The sequence below is a fragment of the Diaphorina citri genome, unplaced genomic scaffold, assembly GCF_000475195.1.
Source record: "Diaphorina citri unplaced genomic scaffold, Diaci psyllid genome assembly version 1.1 scaffold65, whole genome shotgun sequence".
NCBI classification, from domain to species: Eukaryota; Metazoa; Arthropoda; class Insecta; order Hemiptera; family Psyllidae; genus Diaphorina; species Diaphorina citri.
In genome coordinates this window covers 50,205-75,358 of record NW_007377502.1, presented here as the reverse complement: position 1 = coordinate 75,358, position 25,154 = coordinate 50,205, and the positions used below count along the sequence as shown (strand labels likewise).

Genomic DNA, 25,154 nt, shown 5'->3' with positions numbered 1-25,154 from the left:
TATCCGGAACGGCAGAACCCAGTCATAGTTGGACGTGAGATACTGGAAGTCCTCCAACGAAATAATCGCGTTGGCTGAAAAAGAAAGCTCATCAACCACCCACCTACTCTTCTTAGGAGGCAAGTACTAATACTAAGTAAGTTTGTCATTGTAAAATAACTTTGCACTAATAGACTCTTGAGTAAAAGGTAACTAAGCGCGATTAACACCGGAGGCGTCCTCTACCACCTAACCCTTCGAGCTCTTTCATTATGTGATTCAGTCAAATAGGTAAATAAGTACAAAATTCCATGCTGGAATTGAACTCGAGCTCTCGGTGTTTACCAAGGTACCAAGTGAGCGACTTGAGCACCAACGCGACGATAAACTCGTACGTTCTACCTACATGCAAATACCTTCGACTTCACCATAAGGCATGAAATAGCATTTAATAGCGAGCTTGATTTTTGAAAAGATCTCTTGCCGAAGAACGGAGGATATTACAAATACCTCAACGAGTTAAAGTATTCATAAGTCAGTCTCCAAAGTACCTACATGCAAATACCTTCGACTTCACCATAAGGCATGAAATAGCATTTAATAGCGAGCTTGATTTTTGAAAAGATCTCTTGCCGAGGAACGTATATTGAATTCTCAACTCTTGGAAAGTTTTTTATATTTGCAATAATAGACTCTTGAGTAAAAGGTAACTAAGCGCGATTAACACCGGAGGCGTCCTCTACCACCTAACCCTTCGAGCTCTTTCATTGTGTGATTCAGTCAAATAGGTAAATAAATATAAAATTCCATGCTGGAATTGAACTCGAGCTCTCGGTGTTTACCAAGCTACCAAGTGAGCGACTTGAATTCTCTTGATAAGGAAACGAAAATATTTTCTTCCAGCTATACGAATAGCAATGCCAGCCTGAAGTACCATTTCATCTTATTATGTACGGATCTCATTATGATGCAAAACCTAGGAATACATCGCTAAAATACATCTACGTATGGTATCAGAACAAAGATCGTACAATCTCAACAATTGCCTTTTGTTAGTGAAGAAAAAGACAATGCAAGATAGTGAACAAAGCTCAGTAGATATCTTTGATAGAAAACACCTTAGACAAGCACCTGTTGGTAATTTAAACCAGGTTAATCTTTCCATCCAATAATCTCATTATGATGCAAAACCTAGGAATACATCGCTAAAATACATCTACGTATGGTATCAGAACAAAAATCGTACAATCTCAACAATTGCTTTTGTTAGTGAAGAAAAAGACAATGCAAGATAGTAGACAAAGCTCAGTAGATATCTTTGATCTCAGTAGATCTAATGAGAAAATACATTAGAGAAGCACCTGTTGGTAATTTAAACCAGGTTAATCGTTGCATCCAATAAAAAACTTGAAAAATTTGCAAGGTGTAAAAATATTAATCGTCCGAAAAAATAAAATGAAATGAAAACTGCTCATCCGTTTAATTGTTCCGGGGATTTCGGCAAAAATGAAAGCCTGCCAAAATTTATTTTAGTTGCATTTATTTTCCTATGATTGTCATCCTATTAAACTTCTCGATTATTCTTCCTAATTTGGAGCGTCATTATTTAGGGAACACAAGTTAGACGCAATTCATTTTTCCAAGGTCCAGGGTTACAGAGTCGACCTATGATTGTCATCCTATTAAACTTCTCGATTATTCTTCCTAATTTGGAGCGTCATTATTTAGGGAACACAAGTTAGACGCAATTCAGACGAATTCATTTTTCCAAGGTCCAGGGTTACAGAGTCGGATTATCATGCAATTGAGAAAGAACAATTTAATTTTATTAATTCGAACAAATTCAGTAAACTCTTGGTGCCTATGATAAAGGACAGTCTAAATTCAATAAAAAGAACATAGGCAACATAAGTGTATAGGTCAAAGAAGGAAGATACTCGTACCTACATAATTATTACTCTTGAGAATTTCAATCTTTTTCCAACTTAAATACTTAATTCCAGAAACCGGTTTGGATTGCTTCAGATTAAAATGTTATCAACATGATCATGATCAGTAAAAAAGACAACACAGATTTCAACGTAAGTCGATACTTATGTACTCGAAAATATCTGAAAACCATTTATTCAATAAAGATATACCTACATAACAATATACTTAGTATGTACAAGGGGATTTAAACATGAAGAACCTACGTGAACTTCTTAGGTCAGTAACAAACTGCATTCGACTTGGTATTCAACATGTTCAATATTGGAGGGAATAAACTTGAAATAGTTCAAAGGAACATCAATTGAAATACTCATAAGTAAGTAATGAATTCGAGTGAGTGATTTAGGTATTTTAAAAAAAATATCAATCAACAAGTATCATTTGGTTCAAATGATACCAACGAGGTTTACAAAACAATCAATAACAATATCGATGGACAGTTGAACAGACATAAATTCCCTCAAACTTGCACGGTCAGGATGGATTCTTCCAATTCTTTAAGCGATTCCAATCCACCGACGGCAATGGAGCCTTCGGGAGAAGCAGGATCTTCTAGTTTCAGAATCTCGACAGCTTCCTTCAGGACATCTCGGACATTCTCCAGTTCGTCCTTCAGCTTCTTCCCCGTCAGCTCGCCATATCTGTAGCGACTTTGAGCGTACAACATTTGAGGAATGTGTTGCTCAAACAACATGAGTCCTGAAACCAGAAACAGATCCAATGGAGAGTGTGTGATTTGAACTAAGGGCTCATCTGTCAAATACAATGTCCAACATAAACCTTGCATTGAAACTGACTACGACTAGGTATTTTAATTCTTATCACAAACATGAGAAACATCATTCTGGTTCTTTCCACCTTAACGAGTAAAGTTGCAACTCCGACATTTAAACAACTCCTGATCTTTCAAACACCAAATTTTATTGTGAAAGTGTGAAATGATTCAAAATCTTTTATAACATACCTCTCAGTCGTGTCTTGCCGGGCTCCACAACGTCAATCACTTTGAGAATATCTTTGCACAGGTTGGCCTTCCTTTCCAGCAGTATATCCGGTAGGTCTTCATACAAATATTATGATCATAAACATCTAGGTAGGTAATATTTATTTTCAAAAGAGGAGGGGTTTGTCCTTACGTGCCCTCAGAACTCATGGAAAAGGAGCACAAAGGGAAAATAAAACTTTTAGTTTGGAAACCAATTGCATTTAGGGGATCACAGCAAATCTACTTCAGGGTCTAAGTATAAACTAAAGGCGGCCCAATAATGAGGGGGGCCTCCTTGAAAATAACCTCGCCAGGTTTGATGTCACGAGCCGCGGCTAAATATCTGGAATGGGAGTAATTCCTCTCAAGCGAACTTGAGGAAGAGGAAAAGGCAAAGAGAGGATGCGATTAGTACACAATGCGTGGGGGGCGCTGAAGTCTTGGCTCAGGTTGTGAAGACCTGTATTTAGAGTGATGGGGAAGACAGTTATGATTTTGAAAGAATGAGTGTTAATTGCATACAAGGGTAGGTATTTTCTAAATTATCACCTGAAGATAGATGGTCATTTTCAATAAGGCGATGCAAACGAAAAACGATACTACATGCAATTGAGAAAGAACAATTTAATTTTATTAATTCGAACAAATTCAGTAAACTCTTGGTGCCTATGATAAAGGACAGTCTAAATTCAATAAAAAGAACATAGGCAACATAAGTGTATAGGTCAAAGAAGGAAGATACTCGTACCCATGCAATTGAGAAAGAACAATTTAATTTTATTAATTCGAACAAATTCAGTAAACTCTTGGTGCCTATGATAAAGGACAGTCTAAATTAAATAAAAAGAACATAGGTAACATAAGTGTATAGGTCAAAGAAGGAAGATACTCGTAATTATTACTCTTGAGAATTTCAATCTTTTTCCAACTTAAATACTTAATTCCAGAAACCGGTTTGGATTTCTTCAGATTAAAATGTTATCAACATGATCATGATCAGTAAAAAAGACAACACAGATTTCAACGTAAGTCGGTACTTATGTAGGTACTCGAAAATATCTGAAAACCATTTATTCAATAAAGATAAACCTACATAACAATATACTTAGTATGTACAAGGGGATTTAATTTCTATACATGAAGAACCTACGTGAACTTCTTAGGTCAGTAACAAACTGCATTCGACTTGGTATACAACATGTTCAATATTGGAGGGAATAAACTTGAAATAGTTCAAAGGAACATCAATTTAAATACTCATAAGTAAGTAACGCATTCGAGTGAGTGATTTAGGTATTTTAAAAAAATCATCAATCAACAGTAGGAAGTATCATTTGGTTCAAATGATACTAACGAGGTTTACAAAACAATCAATAACAATATCGATGGACAGTTGAACAGACATAAATTCCCTCAAACTTGCACGGTCAGGATGGATTCTTCCCCAACTTAAATACTTAATTCCAGAAACCGGTTTGGATTGCTTCAGATTAAAATGTTATCAACATGATCATGATCAGTAAAAAAGACAAAACAGATTTCAACGTAAGTCGATACTTATGTACTCGAAAATATCTGAAAACTATTTATTCAATAAAGGTATACCTACATAACAATATACTTAGTATGTACAAGGGTATTTAATTTCTATACATGAAGAACCTACGTGAACTTCTTAGGTCAGTAACAAACTGCATTCGACTTGGTATTCAACATGTTCAATATTGTAAACTTGAAATAGTTCAAAGGAACATCAATTTAAATACTCATAAGTAGGTAAGTAACGCATTCGAGTGAGTGATTTAGGTATTTTTAAAAAAATCATCAATTAACAGTAGGAAGTATCATTTGGTTCAAATGATACTAACGAGGTTTACAAAACAATCAATAACAATATCGACGGACAGTTGAACAGACATAAATTCCCTCAAACTTGCACGGTCAGGATAGATTCTTCTAATTCTTTAAGCGATTCCAATCCACCGACGGCAATGGAGCCTTCGGGAGAAGCAGGATCTTCTAGTTTCAGAATCTCGACAGCTTCCTTCAGGACATCTCGGACATTCTCCAGTTCGTCTTTCAGCTTCTTCCCCGTCAGCTCGCCATATCTGTAGCGACTTTGAGCGTACAGCATTTGAGGAATGTGTTGCTCAAACAACATGAGTCCTGAAACCAGAAACAGATCCAATGGAGAGTGTGTGATTTGAACTAAGGGCTCATCTGTCAAATACAATGTCCAACATAAACCCTGCATTGAAACTGACTACGACTAGGTATTTTAATTCTTATCACATGAGAAACATCATCCTGGTTCTTTCCACCTTAACGAGTAAAGTTGCAACTCCGACATTTAAACAACTCCTAATCTTTCAAACACCAAATTTTACTGTGAAAGTGTGAAATGATTCAAGATCTTTTATAACATACCTCTCAGTCGTGTCTTGCCGGGCTCCACAACGTCAATCACTTTGAGAATATCCTTGCACAGGTTGGCCTTCCTTTCCAGCAGTATATCCGGTAGGTCTTCATATGTATATCCATCCGAGCGTCCATAGAATTGGACCAGGGAATGCTTCAGTATGGTAAGGAAAGCATGGTTGGGATGCAGCACGGATTTGTACTGACGGAGAAGGCGCTCAGATTCTTCTATGACCCGGTCTGGTTCAATGTGGTTGAGAGATTCGATTTCCTTCTCAATAACAGCGTTGATGCGTTCCAGTTGATTCCCGGATAGCTGGAACTCACAGTCTGTGCACTTCCATGGAGCAGCTCCGTCTGGAACAAGAATTAGAAGGACATTTGGAACTCTTAGGTATAGTTTTAGCCTTTTAGTACATTCACATAGAGCGATTATGGTAATACAAGAGAAAACAGTTTTAGATAGAAATCCAGACTTTCACTGAAAATCTCATGAATTCGAACCACTTGACTCATTAAATGACCTTATCCTAATCCCCCGTAGACGTTTCACAGTCAGTGGCGTAGCGTGGTCTAACTCCAAGTGTAGGGCGGACACTAATTTCCATCACAATATCTATCAACATTTGGAACTCTTAGGTATAGTTTTAGCCTTTTAGTACATTCACATAGAGCGATTATGGTAAAACAAGAGAAAACAGTTTTAGATAAAAATCCAGACTTTCACCGAAAATCTCATGAATTCGAACCACCTGACTCATTAAATGATCTTCTATGACCCGGTCTGGTTCAATGTGGTTGAGAGATTCGATTTCCTTTTCAATAACAGCGTTGATGCGTTCCAGTTGATTCCCGGACAGCTGGAACTCACAGTCTGTGCACTTCCATGGAGCAGCTCCGTCTGGAACAAGAATAAGAAGGACATTTGGAACTCTTCGGTATAGTTTTAGCCTTTTAGTACATTCACATAGAGCGATTATGGTAAAACAAGAGAAAACAGTTTTAGATAGAAATCCAGACTTTCACCGAAATTCTCATGAATTCGAACCATCTGACTCATTAAATGACCTTATCCTAATCCCCCGTAGTGTTTTAGCCTTTTAGTACATTCACATAGAGCGATTATGGTAAAACAAGAGAAAACAGTTTTAGATAGAAATCCAGACTTTCACCGAAAATCTCATGAATTCGAACCACCTGACTCATTAAATGACCTTATCCTAATCCCCCGTAGACGTTTCACAGTCAGTGGCGTAGCGTGGTCTAACTCCAAGTGTAGGGCGGACACTAATTTCCATCACAATATCTATCAAATAAGAATACAATAATTATTTAAAGTCAATATTTAAGGGTATTTGAGTGGAATTTTCGAGTGTATGGCCGCCATACACGCCCTACATGGACGCTACGCCACTGTTCACAGTAGAATATTACATCCAAGATCCAATATGACTGTTTCAGATACAAACGCCCATTACTAATTCCACACCAAGATGCGGCACCAGACAATTTTTTCCTCTCTAGCATAATATTGCTCTGCAAGATGCAGGAACATGCGGCAAACTATAGCGTTTCTCCTCCGCTCCGTGCTAAACTTTGCTTAGGATGAACGGTATTTTAAAAGTTTCAGATACAAACGCCCATTACTAATTCCACACCAAGATGCGGCACCAGACAATTTTTTCCTCTCTAGCATAATATTGCTCTGCAAAATGCAGGAACATGCGGCAAACTATAGCGCTTCTCCTCCGCTCCGTGCTAAACTTTGCTTAGGATGAACGGTATTTTAAAATTTTAATTAAATGCAAGAGCACATATTTATGCAAAACGAAGACTGGTGGAAAACGTTTAAAAAAATTAAATAAATCCAGGGGAGTGAACGAGAAGGAAGGGAGCAGGGGGAGAGGGAAGAAGTACAGGGGAGGGAAGGAGGGTGAGACATGGAGGTAGGAAGAGAGGGGGAGGAGGGATTATTGATTGGGTTTTACATTGGTGGTGTTGGTGTACTTGGGAGTGTGCGTCGGGGCGGTTGGTAGGGAAAAATTGAGAAACGTACGGAAAAGCTGAAAAGAAGAGGAGAATTCTTTGGATGTAGGGATTTTTTTTGCCTTTTTCCTACGGTTTTTTTTACCTTGAAATTTGGTGGTAACTCACCATTTGATTGATATTTATCGCTTTTATTTTTATTATAAATGAGAAAATATAGATATATTTTTGACAAAAATATCACGTTTTCTGCAAATTAAACGCCCACTACAAAAAGAAAATTTAAAAATAAAGAAGTATATAGCCTGTACTTGGGAGTGTGCGTCGGGGCGGTTGGTAGGGAAAAATTGAGAAACGTACGGAAAAGCTGAAAAGAAGAGGAGAATTCTTTGGACGCAGGGAATTTTTTTGCCTTTTTCCTACGGTTTTTTTTACCTTGAAATTTGGTGGTTACTCACCGTTCGATTGATATTTATTGCTTTTATCTTTATTATAAATGAGAAAATATAGATATATTTTTGACAGAAATATGACGTTTTCCACAACATTAAACGCCCACTACAAAAAGAAAATTTAAAAATAAAGGGGTATATAGCTACCTGATAAATAAAATAGGTAATAAAAAACCATGCACCTCACACTCTCTCTAGTGAGTATAATTAGGTGTGCTCCTGTTACACTTAGAATCGTTAATCACACGAACAAGCCATAGGAAGGTATACTATTGTTCGAACAAAGTAACTTAAGTCCCCCTTCGTACTTAAATTGAATAATTTATTGGAGTCTGGCGTGGCGACATGACCATAAATCAGCACCGAGGTGAAAATTGTGCTGGCAAATTTTCCTCCTAACCCCGTGTATTAAAAAATGGTTCCATTATTATAATGTTGATGTTAAACTTGTAAACTAACGATTTTTTTCGCAACTATTGGCGGATTTATTGTTCTGTTTTGTTGAAACGAATTGTGTACTATCGTTTTTACTTCAGGAAAGCGTGTTGAGAAAAGGTTCCCTATCCCGATAGGTAGGAAATACTGATTCTCTCAAAGTGAATTTAGAAAAAAGATAGACAATGTCTATTAGACATTTATCAAAGAAAAAAATAACAATAACAGGCTCAGCTGGATTAGGAATCACCATTGAGCTGAACATGTCAGGTTCTTCAAAAGCTAACATATAAAAGGAGAGGGAAGGAAAGTTTGTAAAATTCTCCATTTAGAAAAAAGATAGACAATGTCTATTAGACATTTATCAAAGAAAAAAATAACAATAACAGGCTCAGCTGGATTAGGAATCACCATTTAGCTGAACATGTCAGGTTCTTCAAAAGCTAACACATAAAAGGAAAGGGAAGAAAAGTTTGTAAAATTCTCTAGTTATAAATATCCTGGCCGGCAGAAAACAAAAGGCTATCATCATTGTCCCGGTGGGAGGAGATACTGGTCTGTTTAAAAAAAGCTCTTTCAAAAAGTTTAGCGCCAGGAAATGTTCGCAGCTTTTGAAAGCAAATTGAATGAAAAATGAAAAGGTGCTTGTGCTGGCCCTTGCTATTAATTACCGGTGTGGAATGTAAACGAGGTGTTCTTTGCAGAGTATAATAAGGAAAAGTGGAGAATGTGAAAGAGAAATATTTTATTCAACCCTGGGGAAATCTTCGGAAACGGAACCGATTCAGATGGCGTGGTGAGCCATCTTAGATTTCCTATGGTTTAGTACAGGCGCCATTTCAGGATCCAAAAGGAAACCTGTTCCAATTCCGAAAGTTTTCCGAAAGGATAACACCTCCTGTTTGAGCTGATTGTTTTCAAGATTCCAACAGCTAGAAAGGATGACTGAAGTGGGGCCTTGGTCATAAGCGAGTAAATTAGGTCCTAGTTGACCAAACCGGTGTGGCTGTGGAATGTAAACGAGGTGTTCTTTGCAGAGTATAATAAGGAAAAGTGGAGAATGTGAAAGAGAAATATTTTATTCAACCCTGGGGAAATTTTCGGAAACGGAACCGATTCAGATGGCGTGGCGAGCCATCTTAGATTTCCTATGGTTTAGTACAGGCGCCATTTCAGGATGCAAAAGGGAACCTACTCCATTTCCGAAAGTTTCCCGAAAGGATAACACCTCCTGTTTGAGCTGATTGTTTTCAAGAGTTCAACAGCTAGGAAGGATGACTGAAGCGGGGCCTTGGTCATAAGCGAGTAAATTAGATCCTAGTTGACCAAAATGTACCACTTTGTCAGACCAAAAGGTAGACCAATGGCACCGTAACAGTTATGCAAAATGTTCCACTGATTTATTCAGGGAAATAGGATGACTCGAAAAGTAAACCAAAGATCCAGATCCAGAGTCAGAAATTATTGAAGAGAAGCTATCTACATAATACGAGTGTACACTTCTGTAATCTGTATTCAAACATAATTCAAAATTCAGTCTCAAAATTGTGAATGACAAAAAGACAAAGTAATCTGATAAAAATAAACGAGTTTTTTTTTTTTCGTTTTGTTTACCAACTCTCGTTTTATAACATCAACCCTTTCTTTTCTGTGGTATTTTGAGATACTCGGCACGTCCCTGGAGACTAGAAAAACTGAGAGGGAAATGATGGAGAAGAAGATGAAGAGGAGGTGGAAGGAGGAGGAGGAAGAAAAGGGGAAAGGGAAAACCTCTCTCCCGGAAAAATCCATCAGACATGGATGGAAAGCGAAATTTGACACAAATTTTAAGGTGAAAAACGCAGCTTCACTCTGTCTTTGGTAAAATGAGTCAGGTTATTTCCCTTAATGAGTAGTTACCGAGCTCTTCTTTACTTCAAAAGGTTGAATGGAAACTCTACAATAGGTATACGAGAAAAATATTCAATTTTTTTGGAGAAAAGCCTTTCATAAATTCATCATTCTTCAGAAAGTTGTCAATAGTAAGAGCTTTTTTGAGTCCGGAAGTCACATCTTAAAATTCTAAAATACCACTCTTGTTTTTCTTGAAAAAATATCCATCATTATCTGTGTTGTGTGAATGTGAAAAAAAAAATAAATAAATAAAAAAAATAATAATAAAATAAAAAATAAAGAACAATACTAATCAAATCAGTGAAATATCAGTATTACAAGCAACCTTCAGGTATAGGTTAGTTCTACTATTATGACTTGAACTTTCGACCAATTTTCTCATTAGTTGAAACTCGATGTCCGTAATTGTTTTCAGTTTACTCACAAAAGCAGTAAACACATTTTAACTACCACCCACAGATTTCCTTTCAGTGCCTTTTGAAACACGCATTGTCGTAAATTGTTATGATTTCCTACTACCCTGACTATATCCTCTACGTTTAGGTCGTCTGTTTCTTTGTGTTTTACTATAGTTGATATGGTTTCTTCCATAACCCTCAATGGTTTGCCCTTTAAACATAGTCATTCCTGCATTCGCTGCTACCGTTTCATGCAACGCAATGGATTTTCTGTCGTCTCCGGGAGAGGTACAGTTTATGAGTTCGCGGAAAGCATATGTTGTTTGGAATGAAATACAACCACGCTCTTGCCTGTTTATTTGTTTAACATGGACTTTTCGCTGTCGTTATTTTCGTAGCTGAGTATGTTCCTCACGAGGATTGCACGAAGAAAGTCAAGGGTTTGATTTCCATGGTAGTTTTTTTCGGTAGTTCTGTAACTGGTAGTTCTGTAACTGGATTTTGAAGTGTACTCAATCTAGTGAAGACAATTGTTTTGTGGTTTGTCAAAGATTTTTGGTTTGCTACAAATGGCTCTATTACTATAGCGAAAGGAAATTTCCAAGATTTACGTTGATGATAATTTATCATTATGAGATTCTTAGTTATAAGTGTGATAACACACGTAGGTGTATAGGTGAGATAACTACCTATAAATAATTTATTACTCAAATTTTACAACCGTGCTCTTCTATCTGCTCATGTGTATGTTCGTATTCAGAGCGGAAAGCTTACGGAAAGCTTCCTTCTCATGTTTGTGCTTCGAGTCCCCGACCATATAGAATATGGATGTGTGTGCGAGTCTTAACTTTAATTCACAGAAAGCTACACCAGCCGTCGTCCCGTGACACCCCATTTATATAAATACGAAAGAGGAACAACATGGAACAGGGGAGGAATGGGACTGCGAAATGGGAAAAAGTAGAATTTCATATGAAACTCGAAAGACCTGGAGAAGAGAGAAAGAGGGGATAAAGAGAAATACTGGGAAAAACCGTGTACATTGGAAAGCGATCCCTTTTTCATTTCTCTCATATTTTTTTCTTCTTTCTCTCAAATGACGCACATGATCTGTTAGAAGGAGAATCTACTTTATCTTGTGTTTGGCGTTACTTTACTCTCACTGACAACGTCATCGTCACCTCGATAAACTTTTGAGAGGGTTTTGGACTTTCAGATCTACAATTTTGACTTCTATATCACACATAAATTTCACCAATGGCTTTTCTGTAATAGTCCAAAGAGTTGGGTAATTGACGGTTTAGAATCCTCCTCTTTTGAACGACTTAGAACTTAAATAAGCCATGAATTCATGACTCGTGTATGGATTGTCGCTGTTTATGGACGTCAAGCTAAGTAATTTCTGTTTTGTTGAATAAAATCGACATACCTGCACTAAATCTGCCGCTCTTTTTTTCGCCCCTTGCTGAATATGAGCGTAGCTTTTCTTTTTCATTCCTAAACCCCCTCCCTCACGCCCTCTCCATTTCCACCCCTCATAAAATGTACGAGGGGAAGCGAGTAATGCTTGTAACTTGTAAAGGTAGGAAAAAAGCGTCGACTGTGTCGAACGCATTTTATATATCATTAAATACGGTACACATTATTATTTTCATGTATTGTACTGCAGCTATTTCTGACACATGTCTCCGAGTGTCTGCCCTTGGGGGAGAATCTTGACATATTTGACTAAAAGTTAGAAAGATTTGAATGTAGATTTTTGAGACATGAGAAAAATATCCTTCAAGATTCTCGATATTTGTGAATAATTGGAATTAAAACGGCAAAAAATAAGAACACAAAAGGGGAGAACAAGGAAAACACCCTCAGTGATGGAGATATGGGGTGAGATAATATTATTAGCTGAACATGGTGGTATGAAAAATTATACATAGAATATGGAGCAAATAAAATCATGCAATTACCTACCTTCGTATGATAAAAACAACAAAAACGATCCTCAAAAAAGTATTGTTAACAAGAAAGATCAACATTAATCAGTGAATTATAAAGTTCTTTTTCGCACTTTGAGAGAATACCAAACAAATGTGGAGGACAGTCGACAGTCGTGTTTGTCTGAATTTCCATACCTTCTCATCATATCATCTACATAATTATGTAAATAATTTATTGTTTATAAAAAATCACCTAAATATTCATAATGTCCAACTTACCCAAGGGATTCGTTGATAAGACCAGGCCCGGGTCACACTTGGTGCACTTGAGGGAGCTCATGTGGGTGCCTAATTCCTTAGGGTCGGCACATCTGGCACAGTCACAATCAAAGTACTTCGAGTAGGATAAGTTGGCACGTCTGACCAGGGTCGGATGAAGACTAAATGTGTACGACGAGTAGAGCTCCTGGTTTTTTTTCACCTCCGTGGTGGTTCTGACGATGATCCTGAAATAAAGGTTGTCGAGTTTGTGAGACATCATTTCCCTGAAGTAAATTCAGAATGTACCTGAACTTTCACGACTTGATAGTGACCAATCAAGGTGGCTTTTGTACGGTTTAGTAGATAATTCTTCTTAAACTTCTTACGGTCAAACACAGTGATTAGACTAACTGAATCGTCATATCGCTCCTGAGTTATGTCTACTTACTTGCTGATGAAAATCCTCCCTGTTTTTAATTTCGAAAGAGAACCTCTCTGAAAGTTTTCTCTACTCCAGACGTACTCGTATACCACCTACATATTTATTAGAACTTCGGCTTGGCTTTACGTGCTCCGCTTTAATTTGATGTCTTATTCCTCATGGCCGCCATATTGTTTCGTGCCGAGTGTTCAACATCAGCAAAATAATATTAAAATATTTCCCAACATTCGAGAAGGGAGGAAAAGTGCTGAGGAGAAATATTTTTGCGGAATTGCTTTTCAAACGTGTTCAGAAGAAGGGAGAGCCTGCAAGTCCGAATGGTGGCTTTCCCTCTGTCGAAAAATCCCAAAGCATAACGCACGACACACGTCATACTGGATGAAAAATTAAACTTTGAGGAATGCACAGTGAGGAATTAGGTTTTGAGGAATGTCTCGAGAAAAAGGAGAGAAAGGGAAAGAAAATGATCATAATCACCTACTCGTCTCTCCGCTAAGCATCTCTATTACAAAGAATTAGAACCTTTTTTTCACCGTTCATTTGTCAATAACTTGACACCTTATTCTTTTTCGAGCCATCTAAATAAACACACAGCACTGACATCAGTTACTTAAGGAAATTCTAACTGCACTTATCCGTGATGACAGTTTTCAAAGTTATTCGTACCAACACCCCAATGCCTACTGTTATACTGTACCTTCAACGCTCCCAGAAAACTGCCTCTTCAGCAAATGAGTAGGCAACGCAAATATTTTGAACTTACCCATTAAGATAAACAAGGGAATGAAAGTCGAAGGGAAAGAAAGTTGAAGAAAGAAAAGAAGAGATAAAAACCCCCGGATAAAAAAATGCCATGTTGAAACACTTTTGAGTTTAAGTAAGTTTCTCTGAAGAGCCCGGGCAAGATGGATGCTTACAAATGGGAACGTATTTCATGAAGTGCCAGGCATTATGCCGGCTCCTATTTTTCTTTCCAAACTAAAAATTAGTCCCTCAGGGGTATTCTGCCGAGACTTTTTAAAGTCCATTCAGGAGTCGACTTTTGTAAATTTATCTTGGGATATTTTCCTTGCCTTTAGCATCTTGTACCCTTTTTCTTTGTTGTGAGAGTGAAATACATAAAAGGAAGTGGAATGAAGAGTGTGGAATCAGGGAAACTAGAAAAATAGGGCCCCTTTTATGATTGTGAATTGTGAAAAAAAAGCTTAATTGAGAAATGAAGAAGTTAATAAACCTAGTCAACTGCAGGCAATTACATCTCAGTAACCGGAAACTTCGGACAAAATACAGAAACGGAAAATGGGGATTTGGCATTTGATGTTATCTGATGTTTCTCTGAAGAAGAATCTGCGAGAATGGTTCAATCTCCACTACGTGTAAAATAGTAAATGTAAAATCGACATCTCCACTATTAGAGATTTTCAGAAATAGTGGAGATGTCTATTTCACATTGACGTAAATACACGGGGAAATAACATTATGTAAGAACATGTCATTAATTCCAGAAGGAATAAAGAAGGGAAGAAATTTCAACGTTTTAATTTACAGATTGCTTTTTAGGTCTCTTAATTCCCAATTATTTTAAGGGGGGACTAACTCTTAGGTCCAAATAGGACTTGGTCTTTCACATCTAATTCATAAATCATAATGACTCTTTGACGAAGTACAGCCCATTTGCACTGATGGTCAGTGGAAACGAGCGTGTTGCAAGAAGTCCAGATCTGCTGGGAGTGAAATGATTAGAGAGTCACGGAATAATGCATTTGGTCTCGGCTCAACACAGCTACTTCCACAGATGATACCGGACAACAAGTCTATTGTTTGGGCTAGAGGACATCTCAGGGCCAACTGATGAGGATGGTTCTGAATTTCCGATGGTTTATATCCAGTTCGACAGACAGGCCTGGAAGTTGTGCAGTGCGTTTTGATTGAACATACGAAGCGAGCTCCAATTTTTTATTTCCCTTTAGTTTGTCTGTTCGTTTCACTATATCTCTCGAACGGCTGGTTCAATTTTGATGAAGACCACTTGGGTCAGCGTAGAGGCTCTTTTTCTAAGTGAGTTTCAAGGTTCAACGAAATAATCCCTAGGTTTAGTAGATACCCAGTTATGAGCAACCAGGTATCTACGTACCTGAGAGAAGTTATAGCAGTTTATTTTAATGATGATCTGCTACTGTTGGATATCAATAACATAATGAATTTAATTTGGCATTCATACCCGGAAAAATCAATTTCGTTGAAAGCATTATTATTGGATGATAATCGAGCTACTTAGATTTCTCAGAGGATAAAGTGAGGACGATCTTCTAATTATCTCCCTCCTAATCTTATTCCGCCATCTTGTTTCTAAATCTGCAAATGCCACTTAGATATTGTCCTAATGATTCTAATCTATTTTATTTACAGTTAATCTACTTTTATTTACATTTTAAATTTATTCAATTTCCTTCTTTTTTTTACATTATTATTGCTCCCTCATTATAGAATCTTTTAAATCCAAATGCGAGCGATTTTTTTCCCTGTGAATATATTCTGTGCCATTTTCCTGATTTGTACTTTTTTTTACTATCTAGGTATACTGGTAAACTCAAAGGTTGTATTGGTGTATAGGCTGAATCTAGTACAAAATCATTTTTTGGAAAATTACTACAAGTAAATTATATTTTGATATCTGATGTTTAGTATAGGTATCCAAAAGTGCAGTTGCTCACGGTCACACATTGGATTTATAACGGAGGAAATCGCGGTTCGAACCCCAGCAGTGATAAAACTTAAAGGTGTCATAGGAAGGACATATTTAACATTATTTTCCGATTTCTAATAAATGAATGTACAGAACTACAGACAAGGTCTGAGTTTTTCTTCAATCTGAGAATTTTCATTTCCCATTCTCTCTGCTGTGTAGATTAAAAAGGATCCCCCCTTTTCTCCCAGGGAAAAAAGTACATGAAGAAAATTGCAAGTTCAAATTGGATTGGAGAAGAACATAATTAGCTCTCAGACTGTTTTGAATAATTCATTTTGCTGATGAAACCCGGGTGTTTCATTACCTGTTTCTGTGCCGGAGTAAAACAGTAAATATAAAACAGTCGCGTTTCAGTGTTTCGTGATAATATAGGCCGGGCGTCCGCTGTAGGTCCGTCGATTCGTTTCGTCTCCGTCTCTTGACGTTCGCGAACCTTCCGGCACGAGTGAATTAAAATCCAATTCTTACTCGTCCTTTTAAATTGCAATGTTAGTGGAGGTTTTGGACGGATCACTAATTACTTAAGTTTTATTCGAAATTCAAGCACAAAACATGTGAAAATCTTTGAACTTTGACATTACCAGGAGATGAACTCGGGTATGCAGCTCTAGAGCGAAATACTCTCTGAGCCACGGAGCTTTCTGTGGATTACTCTTAAACATTCAGGTAAGTTAGCACGACAGGGTGGCAGAAAAGTAACGAAACAACGTACCCTAGTCACCGGACGAGGGTGAATCTAAATAATGAGGTTTACAAATAATTTCAACTGATTACAGAAATAGAGATAAAATAAGGATAAAATTTAACAACAAAAAAGATATAATACTATAAGGAGCAAACAATTATTACGTATACATGTTTGAAAGTATTAGCGTTTATATTCCTACGGGTAGGATTCGGAAACAAAGAAAATCTCGATAATTTGACCAAATTATCTATATTTATTTGATGCATAAAAACTATAAGGAGCAAACAATTATTACGTATACATGTTTGAAAGTATTAGCGTTTATATTCCTACGGGTAGGATTCGGAAACAAAGAAAATTTCGATAATTTGACCAAATTATCTATATTTATTTGATGCATAAAAGACAACTCACCAATATATTTAAAATAGGTATGTTGCCTGAATAATATTAGGTAGGTAAATTGAATCAAATGTAAATGTGCCGATTTTGAAAAGTATAATCAAATTATCGAGAGCCAGAAACCTTTGAAACAGTCAGTGAATACAAAGCAAAAATAAATAGTAAAACAAAAAACATGATCAAAATAAATAAAACAATGTAAAGAATTTTATAATTAGTAGTATACTGTGATTGCACGAAAATTAGTGTGAACAATAAAATAATCAATAGTTTCCTTCAAATACAAATACCTACTAATGAAGCTAAATAGAAAAATGTGATCCTGATAGCCCTACGGATCAAATCAAGATGGCCTATAATAATGACTTGATTGGTTTTGGAAAATGTTGACCTAATAAACCTATTGTTTCCTTGAAATACAAATATCTACTAATGAAGCTAAATAGAAAAATTTGATCCTGATATACCTAGGGATCAAATCAAGATGGCCTATAATAATGACTTTATTGATTTTGGAAAATGTTGACCTAATAAACCTATTTAATTAATTGCATACGAGTACAACAATTTTACTTTATCCAATAAGTTGTAGTCCTAATATTTCTTTATTTAGTTCTGTAATGAGCCCTTTGCCCGATGAACGAATTAATTTACTTTACGGAGTATTTTTAGCTCATGTCAAGTATAGCAAGTTTTAGCTACGGCTTCATTAATCTACAATAGCACAACATTTCGTGTTTTCAAGAAGAAGAAGAAGAAGAAGAAGAAGAAGAAGAAGAAGAAGAAGAAGAAGAAGAAGAAGAAGAAGAAGAAGATGTTTCTCTTTTATTCGATGATTTGTTGGTCTGCGGTAGGGTATAAAGGTAAGTAATTAAGGAAATTCAATCTATGGGTCAGCGAAAGTTCTGATTGACAACTTACTTGTAATTATCAGGCGGTATGACTGAGTGTGTCGTGTTGGCAACGCAGTTGTGCGACATGAGAGCTGTCAAAGTGTAAAGTCCGCGACCCATGAACCCATCTGCAGAACGAACCTCGAAACAGTTGACTTCCAAGATGCCACAGATCTTGTGAATCAAATCTTCAGCGAAACTGAAACACAATCCGATAAATTATCTTCGAGCAGTGGATAAAGTGGATTTCGAGCAGTAGTGGATAGATAAAGGGCAGTTGGTGTCTATTAAAACTTCAAGGTTCATACGCCACTTAACTTGTTTTTGGGCAGACAAATAATGACCTCAAAAGATCTTGATAAAAAATTAGTTTGCTCAATGTTAAAAATAATAATAATAAATATAATAAAATATATAATAAATATTAATAAATAATAATAATAATATAATATAATAATTAATAAATAATAATAATAATAATAATATTATCAATAATAATAATAATAATAATAATAATAATTAATAATATAATAATAATAATATAATAATAATAATAATAATAAATATAATATAAATAATAATAATAATAATAATAATAATAATAATAATAATAATAATAATAATAATAATATATAATAATAATAATAATATATAAGATAATAATATATAATAATAATGACAATAATAATATATTAATAATAATACTTAATAATAATAACTATAATAAAATAATAATAATAATATAATAAGTAATTTATCTCAAATAGTACGGACCGCTTTAAATCTCATAAGTGCAAAACCTTATGGAAAATTTCAACTGATAATGCAACAGGGGTCAGGGAGTCCTAAGCAAACATTGGGTGTAAGCTCCTGCGAGAAACTAATCATTTTCCACATGTTTTAAAACCCCCAATTTTTGAAAAAAAAAAAAAAAAAAAAAAAAAAAAAAAATGCTGCTTAGTGGTCACGAATATGCAAATTATTAAAAATGAGTGTTTCACCCATTGCACGTAGATAATGAACCGCACGCGTTCAAGTTACATTCCAGATCAAGTATAGCCTGTATAGCTCCTTATTTTCCCAAGAAAAATGTGAAGACGTTACCTTGATTCCCCTTCCTCTCGTGAGACGTTATCAAAGATTCCAATGAAATCACTCTATCGCTATTATATCTCCTAAATTCAAAAGTAAGACTCATCACTCACCTGTCCATCTTGCAACGAATCCGCACGAACTCCACAATGTTGACCTTCTCCGCATTCCAGAACTCCTCATTCAGTTTCCTCTTCTCACAATGCGACTCCATGCGTAGCACCTCGTCCCACTTGGCCTTATCTTTGTCCCTCAACAGCAGCAGTCTGAGCGCCGTGATGCACTCATACTGGGGGTTGGGCATCGCGAGGTCTTCGGGCGGTTGAAACTTGATCTTATTAGCGGCGAAGATGGAACATTCCCCGTTCGCGTGGAGACTTGCTTTCCCGCAGGTTTCGTTGCAAACTGGCCAGCCGCATTTGGAGCAGAGGACGCGCGCGTTGAGAGGCGTGAAGCAGGTGAGGCAGATGACCGGAGAGTCAACTTTGGGCCCGATGACGGCGGGGTATTCCGTCAGGACGGTGTCGCCTCCTGCCAGGTCCTTGTCTGCTATCATGTACCTGGAAGAGTGAAGAAGTATGCCAAAGGATATTGAATATCTGAGGCTGCCCAAGATAGACAAATGGTCGCTAAGAAAGAGGTTTCGGTCATTTGATATCTTGAGTGCCGATTTTGTAAGATGTACATATGTAGCTACCCTAAAATATCCAGTACCAAGAGGGTGGTACTCGTACACCTAACCTACACACTGTACCTATTTCCAATTTTGATTAAAATTTACGAAAAAAGAGAAAGTCTTGTAGATGATACAAAAAGATAGAAAAAAGTGTGGAGTCAAAAGTTCAAATTTTCATTATCTCACCGAAAACAAGCAACATGACTGTCGTTTCAGTATAAGACTGCTCCTCACTTGTCCTCTCATTCCCTCCTCCTTCCTTCTTCCTTCTTCTCCCTCAGTTCCATTTTCTCTTTGTGATGAGAATTTTTTTCGGGTAGCAAAGCAAAATTCTACACAATTTTATTTTTATGCTAGAAGAACAAAGAATATTGTGAAACGAGAAAAAAGAAGAGGAAGAAGAGGAAAAGGGTAGGAAGTAGGAAGACGAGGTGTATGATGGGAAGGGAAGGAAGAGGAGAAAGAGAAGAAGGAGGAGGAAGGAAAAAATAAGAGAGAAAAAAATACGACGTGAATAAAATATTTACACAGAGAAATGTATGTGATTTTTTTTCTTCTTTCTATCTCTCCCTTTCTTCTTTCTCTCCCCTTCTCCTCTTCTTCTCTGGGTCCCGGAAAAACCTTCTCTTTTTTCTCTCATATATATTTATATAAATATATAATATATATTCTCTCCGATTCGGATTTTTTTTTTCCTTTGCCAGCATATTTTTTCCTCCAGTACCTATATTGATCAAATGTAACAGGGGAACAGGGAAAAGATTTCTCATGTATTATTTTCACAGCAGACACTATTTTCCCGTACTTCTGACTGTTTTCTACGACAAAAACTGTCATGGTTTTTTGTTTTCTCAGCTTTACACGGCCCCCAACTGTTTAGGAGAGATCTGGAAACCTAGTCCACTTCCAATTTGTTCATCCCAACTTTATGTTTAGACATGATGCCTTGGCCTCGGGCATAATCCACTCAAATACTTGCATGCGTTTTACAAAATAATAAATTTATAGGTATTTTTATAGATTCGATGGACAAAGCTTTTTATTTAGATTCTTCACTGGTTGTAATTCATCTCACATTCAGGATTCATAAAAACAGACGAAATTATTGCAAAAGGCAATCCCTACCATCTCTTCTACATAAACACAGCTTAAAAACATACACAATAACACGAGTATGCCGTTGTGCTGCTATAGCAGGGAAGAGGCACACTCATTTGAAATTCATTTCATAAATATTTGAACGCCATCGCAATCGAGGGAGAATTTTCAGCTGTGAGCTGAAATGTCAAAGTCACATCATTCCGGGCTTGAAACATACATTAGGTACCATTGGGATGAGGTTCTAAAATATTCCGAATGTACGCGAAATTTGAACGTGGTGTGGCGTGGGCTACATCCTCCCTTACCCGTGGGTAGGTAGATGTATTACCTAGGTATACTTTCCTAATTATTCAGAAAAAATCTCTCCTACCCCTTCCTCCGTTTTTCATTTGAAATAATACATTCGTTCCTTGCATATTGTTCTGATCTCACCGCTTAGCCCTCATTAATCATTTTCCTACCAGATATTCCCCCTCATCCCATGTTCATTTCTGTCTCTTCTCATACCCGTTTTTAGCCCGTCCTTCCTTTATTATAGTAATAACAAAAGGTAATTCTACATAACTTACCCTTTTCCTCTCTTCTCTGTAAAACCCGTTTTTAGCCCGTCCTTCCTTTATTATAGTAATAACAAAAGGTAATTCTACATAACTTACCCTTTTCCTCTCTTCTCTGTAAAAATTCGTTCTCCGTTTTTAGCCCGTCCTTCCTTTATTATAGTAATAACAAAAGGTAATTCTACATAACTTACCCTTTTCCTCTCTTCTCTGTAAAAATACGAGTAAGAACGAATTTGGTTCGTTCAAGAATGTTCTGGATCAGCAGCTTTTATCCAATTTCAATATTACCTACCTATTGACCTACACATCATGTCCTCCTCAAAAAGGCGTCAATGGAATGTTCTGGATCAGCAGCTTTTATCTAATTTCAATATTACCTACCTATTGACCTACACATCATGTTCTCCTCAAAAAGGCGTCAATACCGTCAATTGAAAGTAGCAAACTCTACAGCCATCAGATAGCTGGAATATTCCAGAGATAGCTAAAAAAGTTCGCTATCGATCCAGATTCCAGACTCAGACAACTATTTTTTGGGGGGAAATAAAAAAGCTCGTGGCGCCACAAAGATGCCGGGGTGATTTTTTGCCATGAATTACAAACTCACACAAAAGAAAATATCTCTTGAGAAGCTAAAAGTCGAAAAATAAAGAAAATGATAATTCCAAAATACGATGGGAAGGAGGAGGGAAATATTTGTGTCTTCAAAATAAAGCGTGATATTATACTCATAAGTTTGGGGAAAGAAAATGACGATAGTTTTAATTTTGTTTAATAGCTCTTTGTCAGAATGAATGGTCCTGAATGGGACCATAAAATACTTATAACACTTGGGGTTCGAATGAATTATTTTCATCATCACACAAACCACTAATAATATCCATTGTCCACTAATGGGATAAAAATCTTTAGTTCAATCTTCTGTAGAGTTTTTCTAAAATGTAGAAGACTGTAGCTAGCATAAATTAAAGGTAGTTGTTGACGGCTGGCACCCAGCTTTTCTCGCCTATCTACTGAAAGGGGCAGACAACAGGATGGGTATATGTTATGGTACAGAATGCTTGATTGTAAAGCTGTTTCCACAAAGAGTCAACGCCGTCGATCGATGTAGACTGAAATAGATTCACCTGAGATTCACCTCGTCGATCATAGATTCACCTCGTCGATCAACCATCGATCGAATCAGTCGACTACATCTGGAAACAGCTCAAGAGACCATAGAGGACCCGTAATAAACCATGGTCAATATACGAATACAGATACAGAAGTCAAACCGGTAGGTATTCTATGTATAAAGTATATAAGTAAGTTTAGTAAGGTACGAGTAGTTACTACTTACTTACAGGTAATACTCATTGTTGTTTGATTCGGTTTCTAGAGACGTAAATTGTTCTCGCATACAATAGAAACTATAGAATAGAAATATACATAGAATAGAATAGAATAGGAGGATAACATTACGCTCATTGCAGATCTTGACTTCATCGGTGACCGTATAGCATTAAGTAATGTCCGTACGGTTTAACACGTTCGCACCCAGGTATAAAAGAAATACCATAGAAAAAGTAGGCAATCTATTTTGTTTATTAAAATAATCAATCGGGCAGCAAATGAGAAAAAAACCCTACCATGTTGATTCATTATTCCGAATATAAAATAGATTAACAATTAACAAGACTAAATAAAGCTCAACATCATTTTGTATAATCGGGATTTTGGCGTCTCCACTACGTGTAAAATAGTAAATGTAAAATCGACATCTCCACTATTAGAGATTTTTTTTAGAAATAGTGGAGATGTCTATTTCACATTGACGTAAATACACGGGGAAATAACATTATGTAAGAACACGTCATTAATTCCAGAAGGAATAAAGAAGGGAAGAAATTTCAACGTTTCAATTTTAATTTACAGATTGCTTTTTAGGTCTCTTAATTTCCGATTATTTTAAGGGGGACTAACTCTTAGGTCCAAACAGGACTTGGTCTTTCACATCTAATTCATAAATCATAATGACTCTTTGACGAAGTACAGCCCACTTGCACTGGTCAGTGGAAACGAGCGTGTTGCAAGAAGTCCAGATCTGCTGGGAGTGAAATGATTAGAGAGTCACGGAGGGGAGAATTTTCAGCTGTGAGCTGAAATGTCAAAGTCACATCATTCCGGGCTTGAAACATACATTAGGTACCATTGGGATGAGGTTCTGAAATATTCAGAATGTACGCGAAATTTGAACGTGGTGTGGGTTACATCCTCCCTCACCCGTGGGTAGGTAGATGTATTACCTATGTAGGTATACTTTCCTGTATACACAATACCCTTGTATCTCTTTTACAGGGGATCCACTGAAACCTACCTAGTACTTACCTACATTTCAAGCACAACATGTAGGTTGTAGGTACCTATCGGTATAAATAGAAGAAAGTAATTTACAATAAATTTCAGCTGCTTTTGTTGAGAGTTTTCTTCCGAGCAGCTCGAATTTCTTATTCAAATTTTCCTCTGTACCTCTTTCCCCAAGATTCTTCGACTGTACCTACCTAGTACCTATTCTTCGAAAAAAAAAAAGATAAAAAGAAAAGATTTTCTTCGTGCCCGTTCAAGTTTTTTCCTCTTTGGAAAAACAAAACAACACAAATGGGGAAAGCGAAATAAATCAGGAAATAAATTAAATTCTGCGGGGGGAAAATAATGGAAATGTGTGCTCGACGAACACATGGAATGAAAAGAGGCAGTTTTACAACCACACATTGAAAAAGAACGGGAGGTCTACAGCATTACAACCACAGACTCGTACACCTACATCTACAACCTACAAAATAAGACATGTCCTATTGCTTCAACCTAAAGGTATTATGTGCAAACATAGTCGATTCACATCGATCGACGGTCGTCGACTATATGTGGACACATCTTTACGTGTGTGGAAAGTTGGAAACATATAGGTGAAAACTAAAGAGTATAGAGATCAATGGTCTATGGTGAAACATGGTTTGATGGATTCACTCTAAAATTTTGATTTCAAGTTTGGATGGTTCCTATAATAGCTCCGGCAGATGCCAAGGGAGCAGAAAATTATGTACGTACAGAAGTTGGGAATCTCGTAACACTGTTCACATGTATTGTGAACACTGAACATGACACCTCGATCATCACTTAATAAATTATGATAATCATATTAACAAATAAATCAATTGGACTTACCTTCCCACTTTATCATTCCTTTCAATCCGGTAAACCTTGGCCATCCTGGAGTGACGATTCCAACGATTTAAATTTGGATCGTACAAAAACACTCAAAATAAATCAATAAGTCACGTGTTCAACTTATTTTCTCCACGAAATGTTCAACACAAAAATCAGGTCAATCAGGGTAAGTTAGGTCAAAAAATCACCCTGAACAAATGAAAGTGTGTCACAAACGGAAAGATGCAGACGATTTTTTAAAAATGAACTCGATAACTTTTCCACTTCACTGCACTCAGATTTTATATCCGCGCGATTTCTACCGACACGGTTAGCACGGTTTCCACCACCTTCTGGCAGAATGGAGATGCGGTACTGTGCAACGTTTCGAACTGCTTTGAAGTATGTTTTGTTCGGACTTATTTTTAGACTGTTGAACTCGCCCTCTCCCTTCTCTCCTCTGAGAATTTCTCTCATATTTAGCGACCACCGAGAGAAGTCCTATACACGATGAGTCAGATAATACGTCACAAATATACTTACTTTTATCGAGATGAAAACCATCGGCACGCTGCGCGGAGTGCCATACTGACGTGAAAGTTTTCTTGGTCCTTTGGGCCGGATAATTTTGG

General features: G+C 36.8%; 1 protein-coding gene and 1 long non-coding RNA gene across 3 annotated transcripts; both read right to left on the bottom strand.

Moving 5' to 3' along the window:
• Positions 1–4,400: 4,400 nt before the first annotated feature.
• On the bottom strand, positions 4,401–24,924 carry LOC103519459 (SET domain-containing protein SmydA-8-like). 2 transcript variants are annotated; one of them, XM_026830938.1, is made up of 7 exons: positions 24,541–24,924; positions 19,113–19,559; positions 17,936–18,106; positions 12,752–12,978; positions 6,144–6,275; positions 5,384–5,599; positions 4,401–5,122 (listed from the first exon to the last, which is right to left on the bottom strand). In XM_026830938.1, the coding sequence occupies exons 1-7, from the start codon at positions 24,582–24,584 to the stop codon at positions 4,884–4,886; spliced, it is 1,476 nt and encodes a 491-aa protein (XP_026686739.1). In that variant the 5' UTR covers positions 24,585–24,924; the 3' UTR covers positions 4,401–4,883. The 2 variants fall into 2 exon arrangements, with proteins under 2 accessions (XP_026686739.1, XP_026686736.1); XM_026830935.1 differs by lacking the exon at positions 6,144–6,275 and having other exon boundaries at positions 5,384–5,731; positions 24,541–24,584.
• LOC113471667 lies at positions 17,050–17,750 on the bottom strand. Its single transcript, XR_003394282.1, has 2 exons — positions 17,551–17,750; positions 17,050–17,414 (listed from the first exon to the last, which is right to left on the bottom strand). It is a non-coding gene; the product is annotated as an uncharacterized LOC113471667 (long non-coding RNA).
• Positions 24,925–25,154: the final 230 nt, after the last annotated feature.

Coding starts and splice junctions, on each gene's coding strand:
- LOC103519459 (XM_026830938.1), bottom strand. CDS start 24,584: ATGGCCAAGGTTTACCGGATTGAAAGGAATGATAAAGTGGGAAG. Junction 19,560..24,540: donor AGGAATGATAAAGTGGGAAG/GTAAGTCCAATT, acceptor TCACTCTTCCAG/GTACATGATAGCAGACAAGG. Junction 18,107..19,112: donor ATTCGTTGCAAGATGGACAG/GTGAGTGATGAG, acceptor ATTGTGTTTCAG/TTTCGCTGAAGATTTGATTC.